This window comes from Prionailurus viverrinus, chromosome B4, assembly GCF_022837055.1.
Source record: "Prionailurus viverrinus isolate Anna chromosome B4, UM_Priviv_1.0, whole genome shotgun sequence".
NCBI lineage: Eukaryota > Metazoa > Chordata > Mammalia > Carnivora > Felidae > Prionailurus > Prionailurus viverrinus.
In genome coordinates, this window is record NC_062567.1 from 35,578,574 (window position 1) to 35,594,550 (window position 15,977).

Genomic DNA, 15,977 nt, shown 5'->3' on the forward strand with positions numbered 1-15,977 from the left:
CACTGAATTGTGTGAAAGTTGGAGCTATGATGTTTGCTACTGTGGATTATTAACATAGTTATTAATAGAAACATTAATAAAGTTAGGAAGTGGGGAAGGTTTAGAAAGATCCTACATCCTGGCAACCCTACCCCTACCCCTCATCATCCCTACCCCTCACCCTGACACACACACACACACACACACACACACACACACCAGATAAGAAGGGAATAAATAACTAATAAAGTAAAATCCTATAGATTTTTGACTAAACTTGGCTGGGCTTTGTGTAGCAAATTTATTTCCCCCAAATAATGGGAGGAGAGGTGACAGTGCTCCTAAGCTCAGTCACCAAGAAGTTGCTTAAATCTTTGTTTCTTTATGCTTATGTACTGTGATTTCATTATTTTGAAGTAATTAAACACTTCTGATCTGTAGTTCCTCCCTTCCCATCCCCCATCCCTTCTGAGTGAAGCTTTATGGAATGTCTGGATTCCTGGCAGGAAAGAAAACACTGCCTGAGGATTTCTGGCCTCCCGTCACTTCCTCCAGGAGCTGGACACTTCCTTGGGCAGTACATCTCCAGCAGGACATGAAGGAGCTTAAGGTGGAGGGGACAGTTCTCAGATCTGAAAGACTTTTGAGTTTCATATCCCTCCTCCAATCCTGAAGTCAGGTAAGGCTGTAGGTAGGAGGTTTGAGGTTGGGTTAAGGAATGAGACAAGTTCTGGCTATGTTGTGTGAAGTATGAGGAAGGAAGCAACGACTGCCAAGCAGAACTTGATTTGTACACAGTGCAGGTGGCTACTAATGTGAGGTCTCTGAAATTTTAAGTGAGTTACTTAAATATGTTCAAAGACCTAAAGGAAACCATGTCTAAAGAACTAAAGGAAATCATGAGAACAAACTCCCACCAAATAGAGAGAATCAATAAAGATATACAAATTATAAAAAGGACCAAATAGAAATTCTGAAGTTGAAAAGTACAATGGAAAAAAAAAATTCACTAGAGGGTCCCAATAGCATATTTCAGCAGGCAGAAGAAAGAATTAGTGAACTTGAATATAGGGCAAGTGAGATTATGCAGTCTGAAGAACACAAAAAACAATGAAGAAAAGAATGAACAAAACCTCTGAAACCTGTGGGACACCATCGAGCATGCCAACATATGCATTACAGGAGAAGGAAAGGAGAGGGAGAAAAGGGTATAAAGAATACTTAAGGAAATAATGACCAAAAACTCCCCAAATTTGATGGAAACCAACCAAGATGCTACACAAACTCCAAGTAGGATAAACTCAAAAAGACCTACAGCTAGACACATCAAAATCAAATTGTTGAAAGCCAAAAAAAATAAGAATTTTGAAAGCAGCAAAACAAAAGCAATTCAACATACACAAAAGAGCTTCAATAAGATTAACAGGTAATTTCTCATTAGAAACCATGGGGGCCAGAAACTAGGAATGGTATATTCAAAGTAGCAAAGGGGCAAAAACGCTGTCAACCAGAAGTTTAAAATAGGACAAAACTATCCTTCAAAACTGAAGGATAAATCAACATTTTCATGTAAACAAAACTGAGAGGGGTTTTTCCTATAAGAAATATTGATGAAGTGAAAAGGCTCTAGATAGTAACTTGAATCAACGTGAAGAAAAAAAGAGCACTAGTAAAAATAATTATGTAATTAAATACAGAAAATGGTATGAATGTATTTTTTGTTTATAACTCCTTTCAAAATCTGATTTAAAAGAGAACTGCATAAATCAATAGCAATAAATCTACGTTGATGGGAACAAATGTATAAAGATATAATTTGTGACAATAACAACATATGAGAGGGGGGCATGGAACTATAGAGGAGCAAAGTTTTGTGTAATATTGAAATTAAGTTGGTATTAATCCAAACTAGATTGCTATAAATTGAGATATTAATGGTTACTTACAGGGCAGTCACCAAGAAAATAAGTTAAAATATATATAGTGAATGGAATGGTAATTAAAATAGTGCACTAGAAATTAATTATTTAACACAAGAGAAAGTAGTAATGGAGAAACAGAAGAACAAAGAATATAAAATATAGAAAAGAGCTAGCAAAATGGTAGACACTAAATCTTACTTTACCCATTATATTAAATGTAAACATAGCAAACTCTCCAATTAAAGGGCAGAGATTGGAAGAATAGATTTAAAACATGATCGAGGGGCATCTGGGTGGCTCAGTTGGTTGAGCATCTCACTCTTCATTTTGGCCCAGGTCATGATCCCAGGATCATGGGATTGAGCCCTGTGTCTTTCTCTTTCCCTCTGCTTCTCTCTCTCACTCATGTGCTCTCTCTCTCTCTCTTTCTAAAATAAAAAACAAAACCAAAAAGCAATCCCCCCCCAAAAAAAACCACAATCCAACTACATGCTGTCTACAAGAGACTTAGTTTAGATTTAAAAGCATAAATAGGGAGAAAGTGAGAGCTGGTGTGGCTATACTGATATTAGACAAAATAGACTTTAAGACAAAAATTGTTACTAAAGGCAAGAAAGACACCTTATAATGATAAAGTGTCAATTCATAAAGAAGATGTAACAATTATAAACCTATATGAACCTAGAACTAGGTTGAAGCAAACTGTGTTAGGGGAAGGCAGTTCTGTCTTAAATCTTTGACCCCCATGACCATTAGGAATTTATTCCCTTGAGATAAAGTTTTGCCTCTTTTAATTTTTTGTTAAAGTATATACATAGCCCTTAAACCACCAATTGCATTAATATCTTAGCTGAAATTGGTTTAAGCTCCTTTAGAACATTGACTGCTAGTGACAGAGACAAAAGGTTGAGCTATTTTTGATAGAACATACAGTTATGGCCTGGAGTGGGCCCAGGGTGTGGAGAGTAGGGAAAAGGGGAGTCCAAGGTTGGGTGGAAATGTTAAGAACAGAGGAAAAGTACAGGATGGGGAGAGGTGCAAGAAAGCTAGTGTATCACGGAGGATCAGAAAAGAATTCAGGGACTGTCAAGAAAGACAAATGCTAGACAAGCAGCAAAATAACTAGGGCTTTGGTTTGGTGCTGAAGTTCTTGGGGACAACTTGGGGCTGAGGGCAGCAGCAGATACCAGAAGGAGCACAAGGAGTCAGAACAGGGGAGAAAAATGTGGGGCCAAGGATTGTGATGAGCACAGGTCATTCTTAGGTAAACACCCTGGCACCAGGTCTGAGCTGCTGTCTGAGTCCTGGAGAACCACAGGGAGGGAAGCAGAATGGACTGTGGGCTGAAACCAGACCACAGACACTGGTAAGATATGGGTGTTTGGAACGCCAGGAAACCCACAGGAACAAAAAAGATCAGGGCCAAGAGGCAACACTGAAAATAAGCTCATAAGCCAGGCAAATGAGCAGGGCAATTGGGTACTCAAATGAGGTAGTATTTGTGAGAGCCCTCACTTATGGGTACATGATTAGTGTTAGCTGGTTCTAAATCTGAAATTAGGGCAAGGCTAATGATGGCCTGGGCAGTGACTCAATGTTGACAACAATAATAGCCCGTACTTGTTAGTACCTATTATGTGCTGGGCACTGCGTTAAGTATTTCACATTCATTGCCTTGTTTAATACTTAAAATATCCATGGAAAGTAGACATTGAAACCTCCAACCTACAGCTAAACATGAAACCTGTTCAGGTGACTTGCTCAAGGCCATTTTAGCAATGAAAATAGGATGGAACCAGAGGTTTCCCCGACAGCACTCTGCCAGGCCCTGGGACAGGCTCACAGCCACCGGGGTGTCTTTGATCACCATGATAGCTTAAAAGGAATGGGGAGAGGGGGGATGCTCTGATCTGGGGACACAGAATTTCTCAGAGTCTCTCTGAGGTGCCATTATGCATAGTTGTCTCAAGTGGAGTTGGAAAAAGAAGCAGCAGGGGCCTAAAGACCTTTCCTACTCTCTTCTTTCTGCCTGGACCTTTGAGGATTTGTGGGGGTTTACCTGGTGGGTCAGCACTAGGATCACTCCACCCTGCTGTAACCCCTAGATGCACTTTTCTGAAGTGGACAAATGCAGCCCCAAACCAGGGACTAGGTATAGGGGATAAAAGCATGTGTGGGCTGGGCAACTCCAGGTATAGCCTGCCTGACCCATAAATTCCAGTTGCCATCTCTGCTTTTTTGTTTTCAGAAGCAGGAGAGTTGGTTTGCTTTCTTTATGGCTATCCCTACCCTCTTTCTGCACCCTCCCCATAACATATAATCACACAGCAACACACACCCACACAGATATTGGAGGGCTACTTCTGGGTGATCCCCTGCATCCCACTAATGAGACCATCACCAGTGCCCTCTCTTAGAGAAAGGAATTTCCTGTGAGTTCCCTTCAAATTTGGACTAGGGGCCAGAGCCCCTACTGTCATCATAAGCATTCTGAGCAGGAAGAGCCAGAAGTGTCGAATAGCCCACGCTTCATTTTACTGATGGGAAGGGGGCCCAGGCAGGGAGCTGACTTGCCCAAGACCATGGGGCACCTCCTGGTACTTAGTGCTGGCTTTTGTTCTACACCCTCCGTGGGCTCCCTGGTGCCTCCAAGCACTAAATGGGGGAAAGAAAAGCCTACGAAAAGGAGGCAGGCACTTGCCTGGTGACCCACAGGGCACTGATGCTTTTAGGAGTCTAGGGTGGAGGCTACAGGGAACTCTGACCAGAGGATTCTCTTCTGCCTGGCTGGCTGTGCACAGTTGTCTTGAATCTTCTTGGAGGCCTGTGGACACTTTCTGCTCCTCTCTATTCTTACATGTTCTGATTGGGTGTGGGTACCACTCACTTCCCTGTGGGGCTGGGCCTGCAGCCCTAGAGCAGTAATATGCAGTGATCTTTATGATCTTTTCACCCAAGCTCCCCACCCAGGGCGAGAATGCCTTTACCAGCACCCTTCACCCCAGTGATGCTGGAGCACTGCTGGGGCTGGAAACTCACCACTACCCAGACAAAGGAACAATACATGGGCCCAGATCATTCCCCTCAATGTGAGTGCCCTGTGCTGGTAGAGTCACAGGGATGCTGAAGCCTATAGCTATACTCTGCTTACTTCTTAAACACCAGCTATATGTCAACACCACGGCCTCACTTTCTTTTTTGTAATACAGTCCTCTGGAAAAATAAAATAAAATAAAATGAAGTCAGTAACTGTGGACCTGGTGCTGGGTCTCACTGCCTGCATGTCAATCTATCCCATTAATCATCATGTACAATTTTCCGAAGAGCTATTTTGAGAAACATTGGAAAATGGCTTTCACAGAGCTATGTATACCTTATTTATACTCCAGAAATGGTCACTCTGTGTAGCAGCAGATGGTTTTTTCCCCCTAATTTTCTTTTCATCTCTTAGTGAAAGTTAAGTAGGAAGGAAGCCCTCTCCCTAATCATGGGCACACACTTAATACTTAAATCACCCGCAGTCCACCCTGGAGTCAGGGTCATGGGTGGGTGGTTGAGAGAAAAGGCTGTGGGTTTCTTGTAAGTCACTGTTCCCGAGACCCCAAGGGAACAAATACAGTAGACATGCTGGCTGCTTAGAGGCTGGTTTCTGCAGCCTGGCAAGAAGCAGGGCCCCTGGAGGTGGGGTGTGGAATAGAATGTGGGTGCCCTGGCTTGCTTTTCTCAACCTGTGTGGGCATCTCAAGGTCCACGAAGCATATGCCAAGAGCATCCCATTGATGTCCCGAGGAGCCAAGGGAAGACCAACCACCCTGGCCCTGCCCAAGTGCTTTATCTTTGGCCTACAGGAAGCAGCAAGTCTGCCCTGCACAGTTGCCATGGCAACCACAGTGCTGCAGCTCCAAAGGGCAAGGGGAGCAGAAGGGAGGTGGAGAAGGCATGTGGTGATTTTTCTGGAAAATCCCATCTGTTTCTTTTCCCCACAAATCCAAGCTGGGGGGAAAATGGGCATCTGGGGTCTAGAGAGAGAAGAGAGAGAAGATTTCAAAATGCTCCAAGAGCAGCTTTCCTGACTAGATGTGCTTCCCCTCCTGTTGGTGGAGGCAAGTCACTGACACAGACAAAGGTTTGGGCGGGTTATGGTGGAGGCATCCAAGTGGGAGCCTATGTGCAGGATTCAGGGTAGGTCCTAGGACCCCAGGCCTGGGTGGAACAGTCCTAGGAGGACTCCTATCAGCCACAGCAGGATTTCTTTTTGGCAGAGCGGTCAACCTGTATGGTGTCCTCTCTTGCTGTATCTTCTTGTTTCTTGAGGATCCTGGGAGAGGGGAAGGTATAGTGTCAGTAGAGAAGAGCTGCTAGGCCATTGGGTTATATATAGGCCATCTGGATGATAAGGAGGGAACCCAATATCACCAGAGCATCAGAGTTTTCAAAGTCTCCCCCTGGGAAGTGCAGGTACATAACCATAATTTGTAAAGACAAAGTTTAACCAATATGGATCCTTCATGATACCTCCTCAAAGAAGCCTCCCCAGATTTTCCAGGTGATGTAAGTGCCCCTGACAGCATTTTGACCATTCCTCTGTAAAAACCCCATCACCCCATGTCATAATGCACTGCTTCCTTCGTTGGCTCCCTGAGGTGAGAAAGCTCTTTGAAGGCAGAGACTATATACTTTGCCTCTGTGTCTCTGTAGCCTATCGTAGTACCTGGCACACAGTAGAGACTCAAAGAAGATACTTTTTGGTTATTAACTCTATAGAAGGTCTGTCCCATGTTGCCACAGTTGCAGATTAAATGTAGGAGGTGAAGAATTAAAAATAGTGGTAAGTATCTTATCCCTGCTTTATACTCTCAATATGCTTTCACCTTAAGCATCCCTTTTGATTTTACAACAGTCTGAGTAGGCAGGGAGGGTATGATTGACGTTCCTATGCTGGGGGCAAATCTCAGAGAGGTAGACTTACTTTACCCCAGAATCAGTGGCAGAAAAAAGCCTAGAACTTTCCTCATGGTCTTCCATAACTCCACAGTCTCTCCAATGCGTAGAAAATGTTATTCTGGGTTCTCAATTAATCAAATGAAAATATTTACAAAATTCCCCAGAATGAGCACTGGATCCAAAATGGGCACTATTAAGTATTTGTTGGATGGATGGATGGATGGATGGATGGATGGATGGATGCATTGGTGAATTAATGGATACATGTAGGGATGCATAAATGGATGTGTGAATGGGTGAATGGATGGGTGGATAGACTGGAGGAATAGGTGGATAGATGGATAGATGGATGGGTGGATGGATGAATAGGTAGATGGGTGGATAGGTGACTGGGTGTATGGATGGTTAGGTCGGTGGACAGATAGAATGAAATGAATGCCAAGATGGGTAAATGAGTGAATTTCCAAGTATTGAAAATGGGGCCCTGTATGGTTCTTTTTTTTTTTTTTTTAATTTTGGTATAGGCGGAGGCTTATGAAACCAGTCTTTTGATGGAACTAACCCTTTGAGAGCTGTCACCTTAGATGCCTCTTGTTCCCCCAAATAGCCCCTCCTCTCCCTGGCTTCTCCTCACCCTCCCCCGTGCCCATATTATAACTGTTCTTGTTCCCTGCCGGCTGCCAGCTAATCCCTGCTAAGATATTAGCCAGTGTTCAGGGACCTATGATAAGACCTTTCCTGGAAGCATTTGCATTTAAAAAGAGGATCCCTGGGAAAAGGGCAGCTTTTAAGACCCAGGGGGAGGGGGGGGCAAGAGACAAGGGGGCTTTCTTTTTTGTCCCTATTGTGTTTCAGAGGGCTGTCCCTGAATCCCATACAAAGCCCTAGGCCTCCAACCCCTTTACCCAGAAGGCTCGGCAGACAGAGGAATGGCCTCTCAGGGGTGAATGCAGTGCTTCCCACCAGACTCTGTTTGCTGGGATGTGCCTCCTTCCTTACCTGGCTAGATGAAGTAGGGACTCTTTGGTGTTGTGACCGGAATAGGCACTGCATTCATAGAAGATCAGATTGTTCTCCTAGAACCATAAAGCAGAGGGGACAAAAAGAGAGTACTGGGGGAGCTCGAGGGACCCATGGGAGGAGAACACCCCATCTGCATCGGCCCGCCTGCCTCACTTCCTCTCACAGTCCCCTTTAATTCCTCTCCCCATCCCTGCTCTCTTCAAGGTTGATTTCAGTCTCCTCAGGCTCCCTGCCTAATGCAAGTTCTGTAAGCATCTCCCAGGTGAGCTATAACAATTGTAAAACACCAAACAGTATGCTGCCTTAGTGCTTCACGCTTTCACAAATTGCTCTGAGGTATGTAGATGCCCATTTCCTCTTCACACCAGCCTGTGGTGCAGGCAGAGGAACAAAGGCCAGGATGCACCACATTCTCCACAATGCACAGGCAGGGAAACCAAGGGCATAGTATAAAGGGCGGGTCAGTTCATTCAGTGACTTATTGAGTTAATGGCAGGCCTCCCAGCAGCTTGTTTTGCCCAGGACACCGGCATTCCGTGAACTTTGGGGCAGATGTCACTGAGGTACACCAGTAGGAATTCTCCTTCACACCAGTTAATTACTATTCCAGCTGCCTAGGCTGTCAGCATTCGTGTCACAGGACAGTTGTCGATCACTTCAGGACGCAGAGGCTGTGCTGCCTGTGTGGTGGGGGCTCTTGACTAAGCCTCATCATTATATCCATTTATCACTCCTGTTAATAGATTTCCTGCTTCCTTAGGGCATTGCTATTGGCATGAAACTCTGGAGGCTGATGCCCTGTGGGGATGCAGGCACTGAATGAGGACACTTCTGTGGCTTGCAGATCAGGAGGCTCTAGACACTGGCCCCCAGTTCAGCTTTCCTGGTTCACACCCCAGAGGCCCAGATCCTACCCCTGTCCACATTTGTGCCACAGCCAGACTCTGGGTCAGTCTTTGGAAGAATGAAGACTTCACGGTGGGAGGAGGGAGAGTACATAGGATCTAGAATTGGAAGGCATGATCCACCTTCCAGCTTCAAGTCTTGACTCCACCCCTGAGGACCTGTACGATCACTCGAATTAATCACTTAACTGCTCTGAGCCTCATTTGCTTGTATGTTCGTTTTTTAACTGACCAAAAAAAAAAAAAAAAAAAAAGAATAAAAAGGGAAAAAAAATGGGATGATAAAAATACAGGCCTGCAGTTCATTAATCAAACTCCTTGGATATAGATGTACTTTGGAATCCAGAGACTCTGAGTTTAACAAAAATAACAGATGTATATACTATATATTACCCTCAGTTGGTCTGGGATAGCACCCTATGATCAAACATATTAATATTTCTTGAAACATAGGAAAATTCATCCAAGTGAGGTAAACAAAAAGACCATAAATGGCTTCATGTCAGTCCTGGTCAGATTTTTCTGCCAGACAAAACACTAGAAACCTTTCTGTTTCAGTATTGTGAGCATTGTGGGTAAGGAACTGCAGACATGTGGCTACCCTCTGACCCTTCGCAGGAACACCTGCCAAACCCTTCCTGCTCCTTTTTTACTTGACTCTTACCATCTGTGCCCATTTTCCTGACCTCTGGGGTCACAAGTCCCTGTTTGTTTATTTATTTATTAGTATTTTTCAATGTTTATTTCTTTATTTTGAGAGAGAGTGAGAAAGCATGCGAGCAGGGGAGGGGCAGAGAGAGAGAGAGGGAGAGAGAGAACTCCAAGCAGGTTTCCCACTGTCAGTGCGGAGCCCAATGTGGGGCTCGAACTCACAACTGTGAGCTCATGACCTGAGCCGGAAACAAGAGTTGGATATTTAACTGACTGAGCCACCCAGGCACCCCTATTATTATTATTATTATTTTTAGTTTGAGAGAAAGAGAGAGAAAGAGAAGGGGTGGAGGGAGAAAGAGAAAGAACCTCAAGCCAACTCCACGCTTAGCACAGAGCCCAACGTGGGGATTGATCCCATGACCTTGGGATAATGACCTGGCTGAAATCAAAAGTCGGATGCTTAACCAACTGAGCCACCCAGGTGTCCCATGAGTGCCTGTTTAGAGCAAGCACACTAAGAGATATGGAATCCTAGGGCTGGAAAGCACCCCCACCTTCTCAGACATACAGGTTCCTGAAAAGCACTCGGAGGCAGTAGAAACAGCCAAGGAGTGCCACTGTTTGTGCCTGATTTCCAACAAGCCTTATTGGCCCCCAGCGTGGGTAAGAGGGCTGATGCTTATTTTAATGGTAAAGTTTTGAGGGCATGCTCTGAGTTTATCTTGGGTTCACCGCTTTTGGACTCAATATTGATCAGAATGGATAAACTCGTGAACACAGCTGTTCAAAGAACAGTCTGCCTTACAGAGAGTGTTTCATCCCTGAAGGTGATCAAGTGGAAACACAGAGGAAGGCATTCAAAGATCAGATAGGGGATTTAAAGAAGTAACCTCCTACTATCTAAGAATCTATCATTCTGAGTTCCAGGGAAAAGTGTTTGGAAAATTCCCCATACGCTAGTCATTCCTAGCCAGCTCTATCTTGCAATGTGTGACTTTCTACAGAAAGTTCCACATGCACGGGCATCCACATGCCATTCCCACGATGCCAGGACACCCATCTTGCCCACTTGCTTCCTTCCCAGGGGGCTTCCAGGGAAGGCTCCCACCAAGGCTCTTGGGCACTTGCCTGACTGTCCTCAGGCTTGTACCCTGTCCAGAGAGATGGAAAGTTTGCTCTTTACCTTGGCAAGCTTCTCTCCAAGGCCTCGGGGAACTTCCCGCTCTTTCTCATTGTCAATTTTATTGCCCAGCAGAAGAACAGGAATGCGGTCTCCCACAGCTTCCTGCAAAACAGATAATCCCCCAACTGAGAGAAGCATCCAGAAGGAAAACCCAGAAGGGCAGGCTTAAAATGCTGGCAGTAAAGATACAATCTGGCTTGCGAATCCCCTGCTGCCACAGCAGGCCAGGCGATAAGAGTCATCCCAAAAGCTGAGAGCCTCAGTTTCTGAGGCTTCTGTGAGGTGTCTGAGGCCTCCCTCCCTCCCCACTCACCCTTGCCATGCAGGCTCCTCAGGTGTGCTGTGGGTAGCAGCATGAGGGGACAGAAGACATTCATGAACTATGTGTCCGTTTCTAGCACTTACGGTATCCCCGAAAACATTCCTAAGTGACCAGACTTCGTCTAAATGAACCAGAACGAACGAAAGGAATTAATGCAATGTGGTTTGGAGCATTTCTAGGGACTGTTTTGATTAGGCGTGGCATCTCCAGGGGCCTCATATTGGGCACATAAGCTCCCTGAGGCGTGGGGCCACAGTGCCTATAAAAAGATTGTTGTGCACCTAACTGGAGGTCACCACGGGGGGCAGTACAGATACATCACTATTATTGGGTGCTCTAGCTCTGACCAAAGGCCCACATGGGGAAGAAGCATGTGGCCACAGAAGCTGCACTTCTTGGGCCAGAAGTAACAGGTTTGTTCAAGGGGTCAACCTTCTTTACTCCTCCAGTGACTGTGGCATATCAGCCAAAGGCCTGCACCCTAGAGTCTCTGCACCCCAGGGCTTCCTCCCTTGTGAAATGCGTGTACCTTTTGTGCCCCTGAGGAGGGCAAGCCAAGGGCCCAGGACACACAGCTATTAAGTGAGTAAATATGGTAATATTCACATTTAAGCAGGCTGTGATTTTTACTTCATGAGATATTTAATTAGGGGCTTTTAATAATAATTTGGTAAACAATAGTTATTCATCACAGAGAAATGTTTTACGAAATAGAGAGGGTTAGGGGATAACACAAGCTAGTAATCACTTACAGTGTTGTCAATGACTCAGCTGCTTTATCTCACCATTTCAAAAAAATGTCCAAAGTACACCCAATAGGTACATGTATTTTAAGTTCAAATGCAATTAAATTTGAAATTAAGCCTCAACGTTTCCTTAATCTACACATTCATTTTTATCGCAGTTTGGTAGTGAAAAAAATTCTCATTTCCTAAATGAGAACGTTAAGGCTCAGAGAATCCCAAAGAACATTCAATAACAAAGTCACTGAGTTATGAGGACCCTTTAGTATATGGGTCCACAATTCTCTAATGTTTTTCTCTAAATTCTGATTTCCAGTGAACTCTCTGCTATTTAGTGTCTTATTAACTAGAACTCTCTAAAAGTGGTATTTCTACTTAACCATGGTAAGATGGTAATTAATGTTGATAATGATGAGTCAAAGGCACTACATGATCTTTACAGTGTCTTCTGATCCATCAGAAATAGATTAAATTACGTGCACTGTAGTTGACGTGCTAAGTGGATTGCACCGCATTTCAATTGTTTGCACATGAGAAACCACTAATGGCATGCAGACAATGCTGTGGCTCCCTATTACCAGAGTGCTGGGTAATGGGAATACCCCCATTTTCTGACTCTGTTGTGCCACAGAAACTTGTGTGAAGACTTTTTCACAGAAAAGGGAAAAAAGAGAAGGAAGCAGGGAAATGGGCCAAAAGGCTTGCTGTTTGGAGCACATGAGAGATATTTGTAGATTTATGTGTGAGGAATGACTAAGGCTTGTGGGATTTCTTGACATGGAAATGCTGAAAATATGAGCATCAGACTTGAAGTCCCAGGCAGAATTCGAACCCGGATTCTGGTATGCTGGAATGGGTGACGGCTTCAGTTGCATCACTTGCAAAGGGGATAGTGGGTACTGAATGACTAAGCATCAGGTAAGGGATAGTCACAAGCCCAACATTGGAGCCCCATGTACCACAAAGAGCAGGGCTGCCTCTGGGTGGGGAAGGGAAGCAGTCTTCTTTTTTAAAGCAATTCTTGGGTATAAAAATAAAACATCTTAGAAGGAGCTGATAAAAGCCAAGCCCCCGCTGGAGCTGTGGCTTCTGTTCTTTGCATTGTTCCTCTCTTACACAAATACTCTGGACACCTCACTTCCCCTCTGTGGACCCTGGCCTGCAACTGATAAAGAATCAGGCCTATCTCCAAAGTCAAGGCAAAAACAAGTGAGAACACATGGAAGGCTGGAAGGTGTGCTATTCACCATGGGCAGTCAGCCATCATCACCCTGGCCCAAGACTAGTCTCTGACACAGGGCCATGGGGAGGGCGGGGCTTAGGGTGGGTGTCTCATGGTCCTCTCTGACTTTAACGTCAAGTCTTGAGCTATCTGCCCAAACCTGACACCTTTCACATACCCAACCCGTTGTTCAGCCTGGATACTGCTTTGCACAAAGAGGCTCATCATTACCTATCAGATGAAGCAACACTTCCTTTTAAAAGTCGAAAGCACACCTCCTTTGGCAAACAAGTCTAAGCCCCACCTGATTTCTGTTGAAATTTCTATAGATGCTTGGTAGAACTCCGTAGGCATGGCAGGTCAGAGGGAAGGAATTGAACATACTTAGTTGGGCATACAGTCTCTGTCTGTGTGGGACCTGTCAGAATCACCACTTTTCACAGAGTCTATTCTGTGAGCTATGAGATGGCCCCAAAAAGCTGGTTCCTATCCTCTGACACTGACACAGAAGCCTCTCCATACCTTCAACCATTTTAGTTGCCTTTCTTTGAACTTGAGCTTGTTGGAAGACAGACGTGCTAAAATTCAAAAGATTACCCACCTCTGACTTTAAATAACATGAGCTGTCAGCTTGGAGCAGAGGACTGGCATTCAGCTCAGAACGTGCAGCTGCTGGGTTTGGTTGGTTGGTTGTAGTGTGTGTGTGTGTGTGTGTGTGTGTGTGTTAATATCCATTTGCTGGGAGGCAAGAAAAAGCACTTAGCCAGGATAGTGCTGCTACTTCTCTGGAGCCAGAACAAAAAATTTCTCAGCACATTAAAGCATGTAGTTATGCTAAGAAAAAAATGACTGCAAAATTATATCTTGGGGGTTTCCATATTTATCCACCCCCTGGACTATGAGTCAAAACAAGATTTATTTGTGTAGTTCGTTTTAAACTGCCAGCACTTCAAGCTCAACTTGGAACAGGGGGAAAAAAATCAAACTGCTATTTTTTGCTCTGTGCTGTACATTGTCACCAATGACCAAGATCACAGAACGAGAATTAGCTGGTGGTCCACAAAGTGAGAGGAGAGTGAGCCTGGCCCCTTTGAGCTAAAGGACTGTTCTGCTTTGGGGCGGAAGTGGGAAGGACTGAAAAAAGAAACGAACACCTATTTTTCAGAAGCAGATTTCAACCATGGGCCATGTGACGCTCTTGTCACATAATGCATAATGCAGCATAATGCAGTGGCAGAGCCCTAGATTCCAGTTCTGGCTGGGCGTCTGGCAAGCTGTGGGTACTTTTGGACAAGTCACTTCCTCTCTCTGGATCGCAGGACTTTTCATCTATAAAACAAGAAGCTGCATTAGATTAATCTCCAAGTTTTGTTTTGTTTTCGGAGACACTGATCGTGTTGGCTTAATGACTTCAGTCATTTTCCACTTCCTTGACTTATAGGCCTAACAACACAGGGCTATCAGAATGACAAAAGATCGAGACAAGAAATTCAACATGCCCGGAGTGCAGACATTGGGGACCAACAAACTGGAATTGGACCAACGAACGGCCCGTTCAGGCTTATACCAAATCCCATTTTCCCTATCTGATACAGGCCCCAAAGTCTCCAGATGTCCAGTGTGTTCCAGACTCCAGATGTCCAGTCTGTTCCATGGTCTAACCATGGGACCCTTAGAGCCCAACCAGTTTCTTCTCTAGATTAGACTGGTTGAACCGGTCCCCTCAAGCAGAGATGAGAAGGAGGTAGGGGAGGGTTTGGAATACTGCATTGGCAGGAATGGCTACCTGCTTTGGTTTGCTATCAGGTACATAGGAAATGTAAAATGGCACAATAACGGGCACAGCGTTAGGCCCCTTCTGCAGAAGGCCTGCAGGCAAGGTAAAGCTGCCTGGACTTGGGGGGTGAAAACTAGGGTGGGTGGGGTGGGAGAACAGCCATGGGGACAGGGCTCTCCCACCTCATAAAGCAGGGCATGCTTTCATTCTCTTTCAATCTCAAAGGATTTGGGTTCCCTCAGGGCTGGAAGGATCCTCTAGGGTCCTCTCATCTGCACACACTCCTCCATCCTGGATCCCCCCTCCCTCCCCCAGAGGACCAAAATGCTGTAGCCTGTCAGCATGTGGGGGCCAGGAGGAGCCCTTCAGAGCCTCTGGTCCATTCTGTCATTAGGTGATTGGCCAGTTTCGTGGCCAGGAAGTGCCAAGCTGGGGTGGTGAGAACTTCCTTTTCAGGGAAGTCCATACCTCCCCCAAGCATCTGTTCCCACCCCACACAACCTCTTCCAACAGCGAGTCTTTGCCACGTGTAATCTGTGGCAATTTAAGTCCTCTCTTTTTACACTGCTTTTCAGGTTGCGGGAGGAAGGGGCACTGAGAACAGCTGGCCAGCATTCACTTAATAATAAGGCTTCGGAACCCAAAGCCTGTTATTAAAGCTCCCCCTCCACCCTCCCTTCTCTAGGCGAGGGAGTTGGCAAAGTGCTTGGAGCTCTGTGGAAAAATAAGGTACTCCACAAATATAAAGTTCTTATTATTTTCAGTTCCCTCTGATCAAATTAGGTGTCAGGTTTTAATCTGTCACCTGACACCCCTGATTGCTGGTTGCCAAGGCAGAGTGACTTAGCTTTTCAAGACTCTTGAGAATAATTGCATTCATGATCCCACTGTTCCACACCTTCAACACAGACTCCACCATCTGACACTTGTTCAGATGTTCACACCACGGCCCCCTGCACTTGTTCTCGAAATCCTGGGCCATCAGACTGGGTCCCCACACCGAGTCAGTCCCCCAGAGAGCCTCACGAGTGCAAGACATGTGGATGATGCTCAGCAAATTCTTGTTGAAGAAGCACGGACATCTTTGAAACTGATTTAGAACTTTGCTTCTCAGAGTGTGGTCCCTGGACTGGCAGCATTGGCTTCACCTGAGAACTTGTTAGAAATGCAGAATCTCAGGGGCTACCTAAGATTCTGAACCTGCTGAGTCAAATTCTGTATTTCCACAAGGTCCCCAGGAGATTCCTATGCATATAAGACTTTGAGAAGCACTTCCCAGGTTGGGGGAACCATGGCAGCTGAG

General features: G+C 45.2%; 1 protein-coding gene across 10 annotated transcripts in view; it reads right to left on the reverse strand.

Moving 5' to 3' along the window:
• Positions 1–2,689: 2,689 nt before the first annotated feature.
• Positions 2,690–15,977, reverse strand: part of CRACR2A (calcium release activated channel regulator 2A) — a 136,406-nt gene continuing 123,118 nt past the window's right edge. For 6 of the 10 annotated variants that reach the window (XM_047866688.1, XM_047866683.1, XM_047866686.1 and 3 more), the window contains 3 exons: positions 10,611–10,712; positions 7,845–7,921; positions 2,690–6,219 (listed from right to left, as the gene is read on the reverse strand). In XM_047866688.1, the coding sequence (XP_047722644.1) occupies positions 6,135–6,219; positions 7,845–7,921; positions 10,611–10,712 (264 nt within the window). In that variant the 3' untranslated portion in view covers positions 2,690–6,134. Of the gene's footprint in view, positions 6,220–7,844; positions 7,922–9,143; positions 9,156–10,610; positions 10,713–12,955; positions 14,227–15,977 lie in introns of those variants that run through there. The other 4 variants (XR_007153947.1, XR_007153948.1, XM_047866691.1 and 1 more) reach the window with 4 other exon arrangements.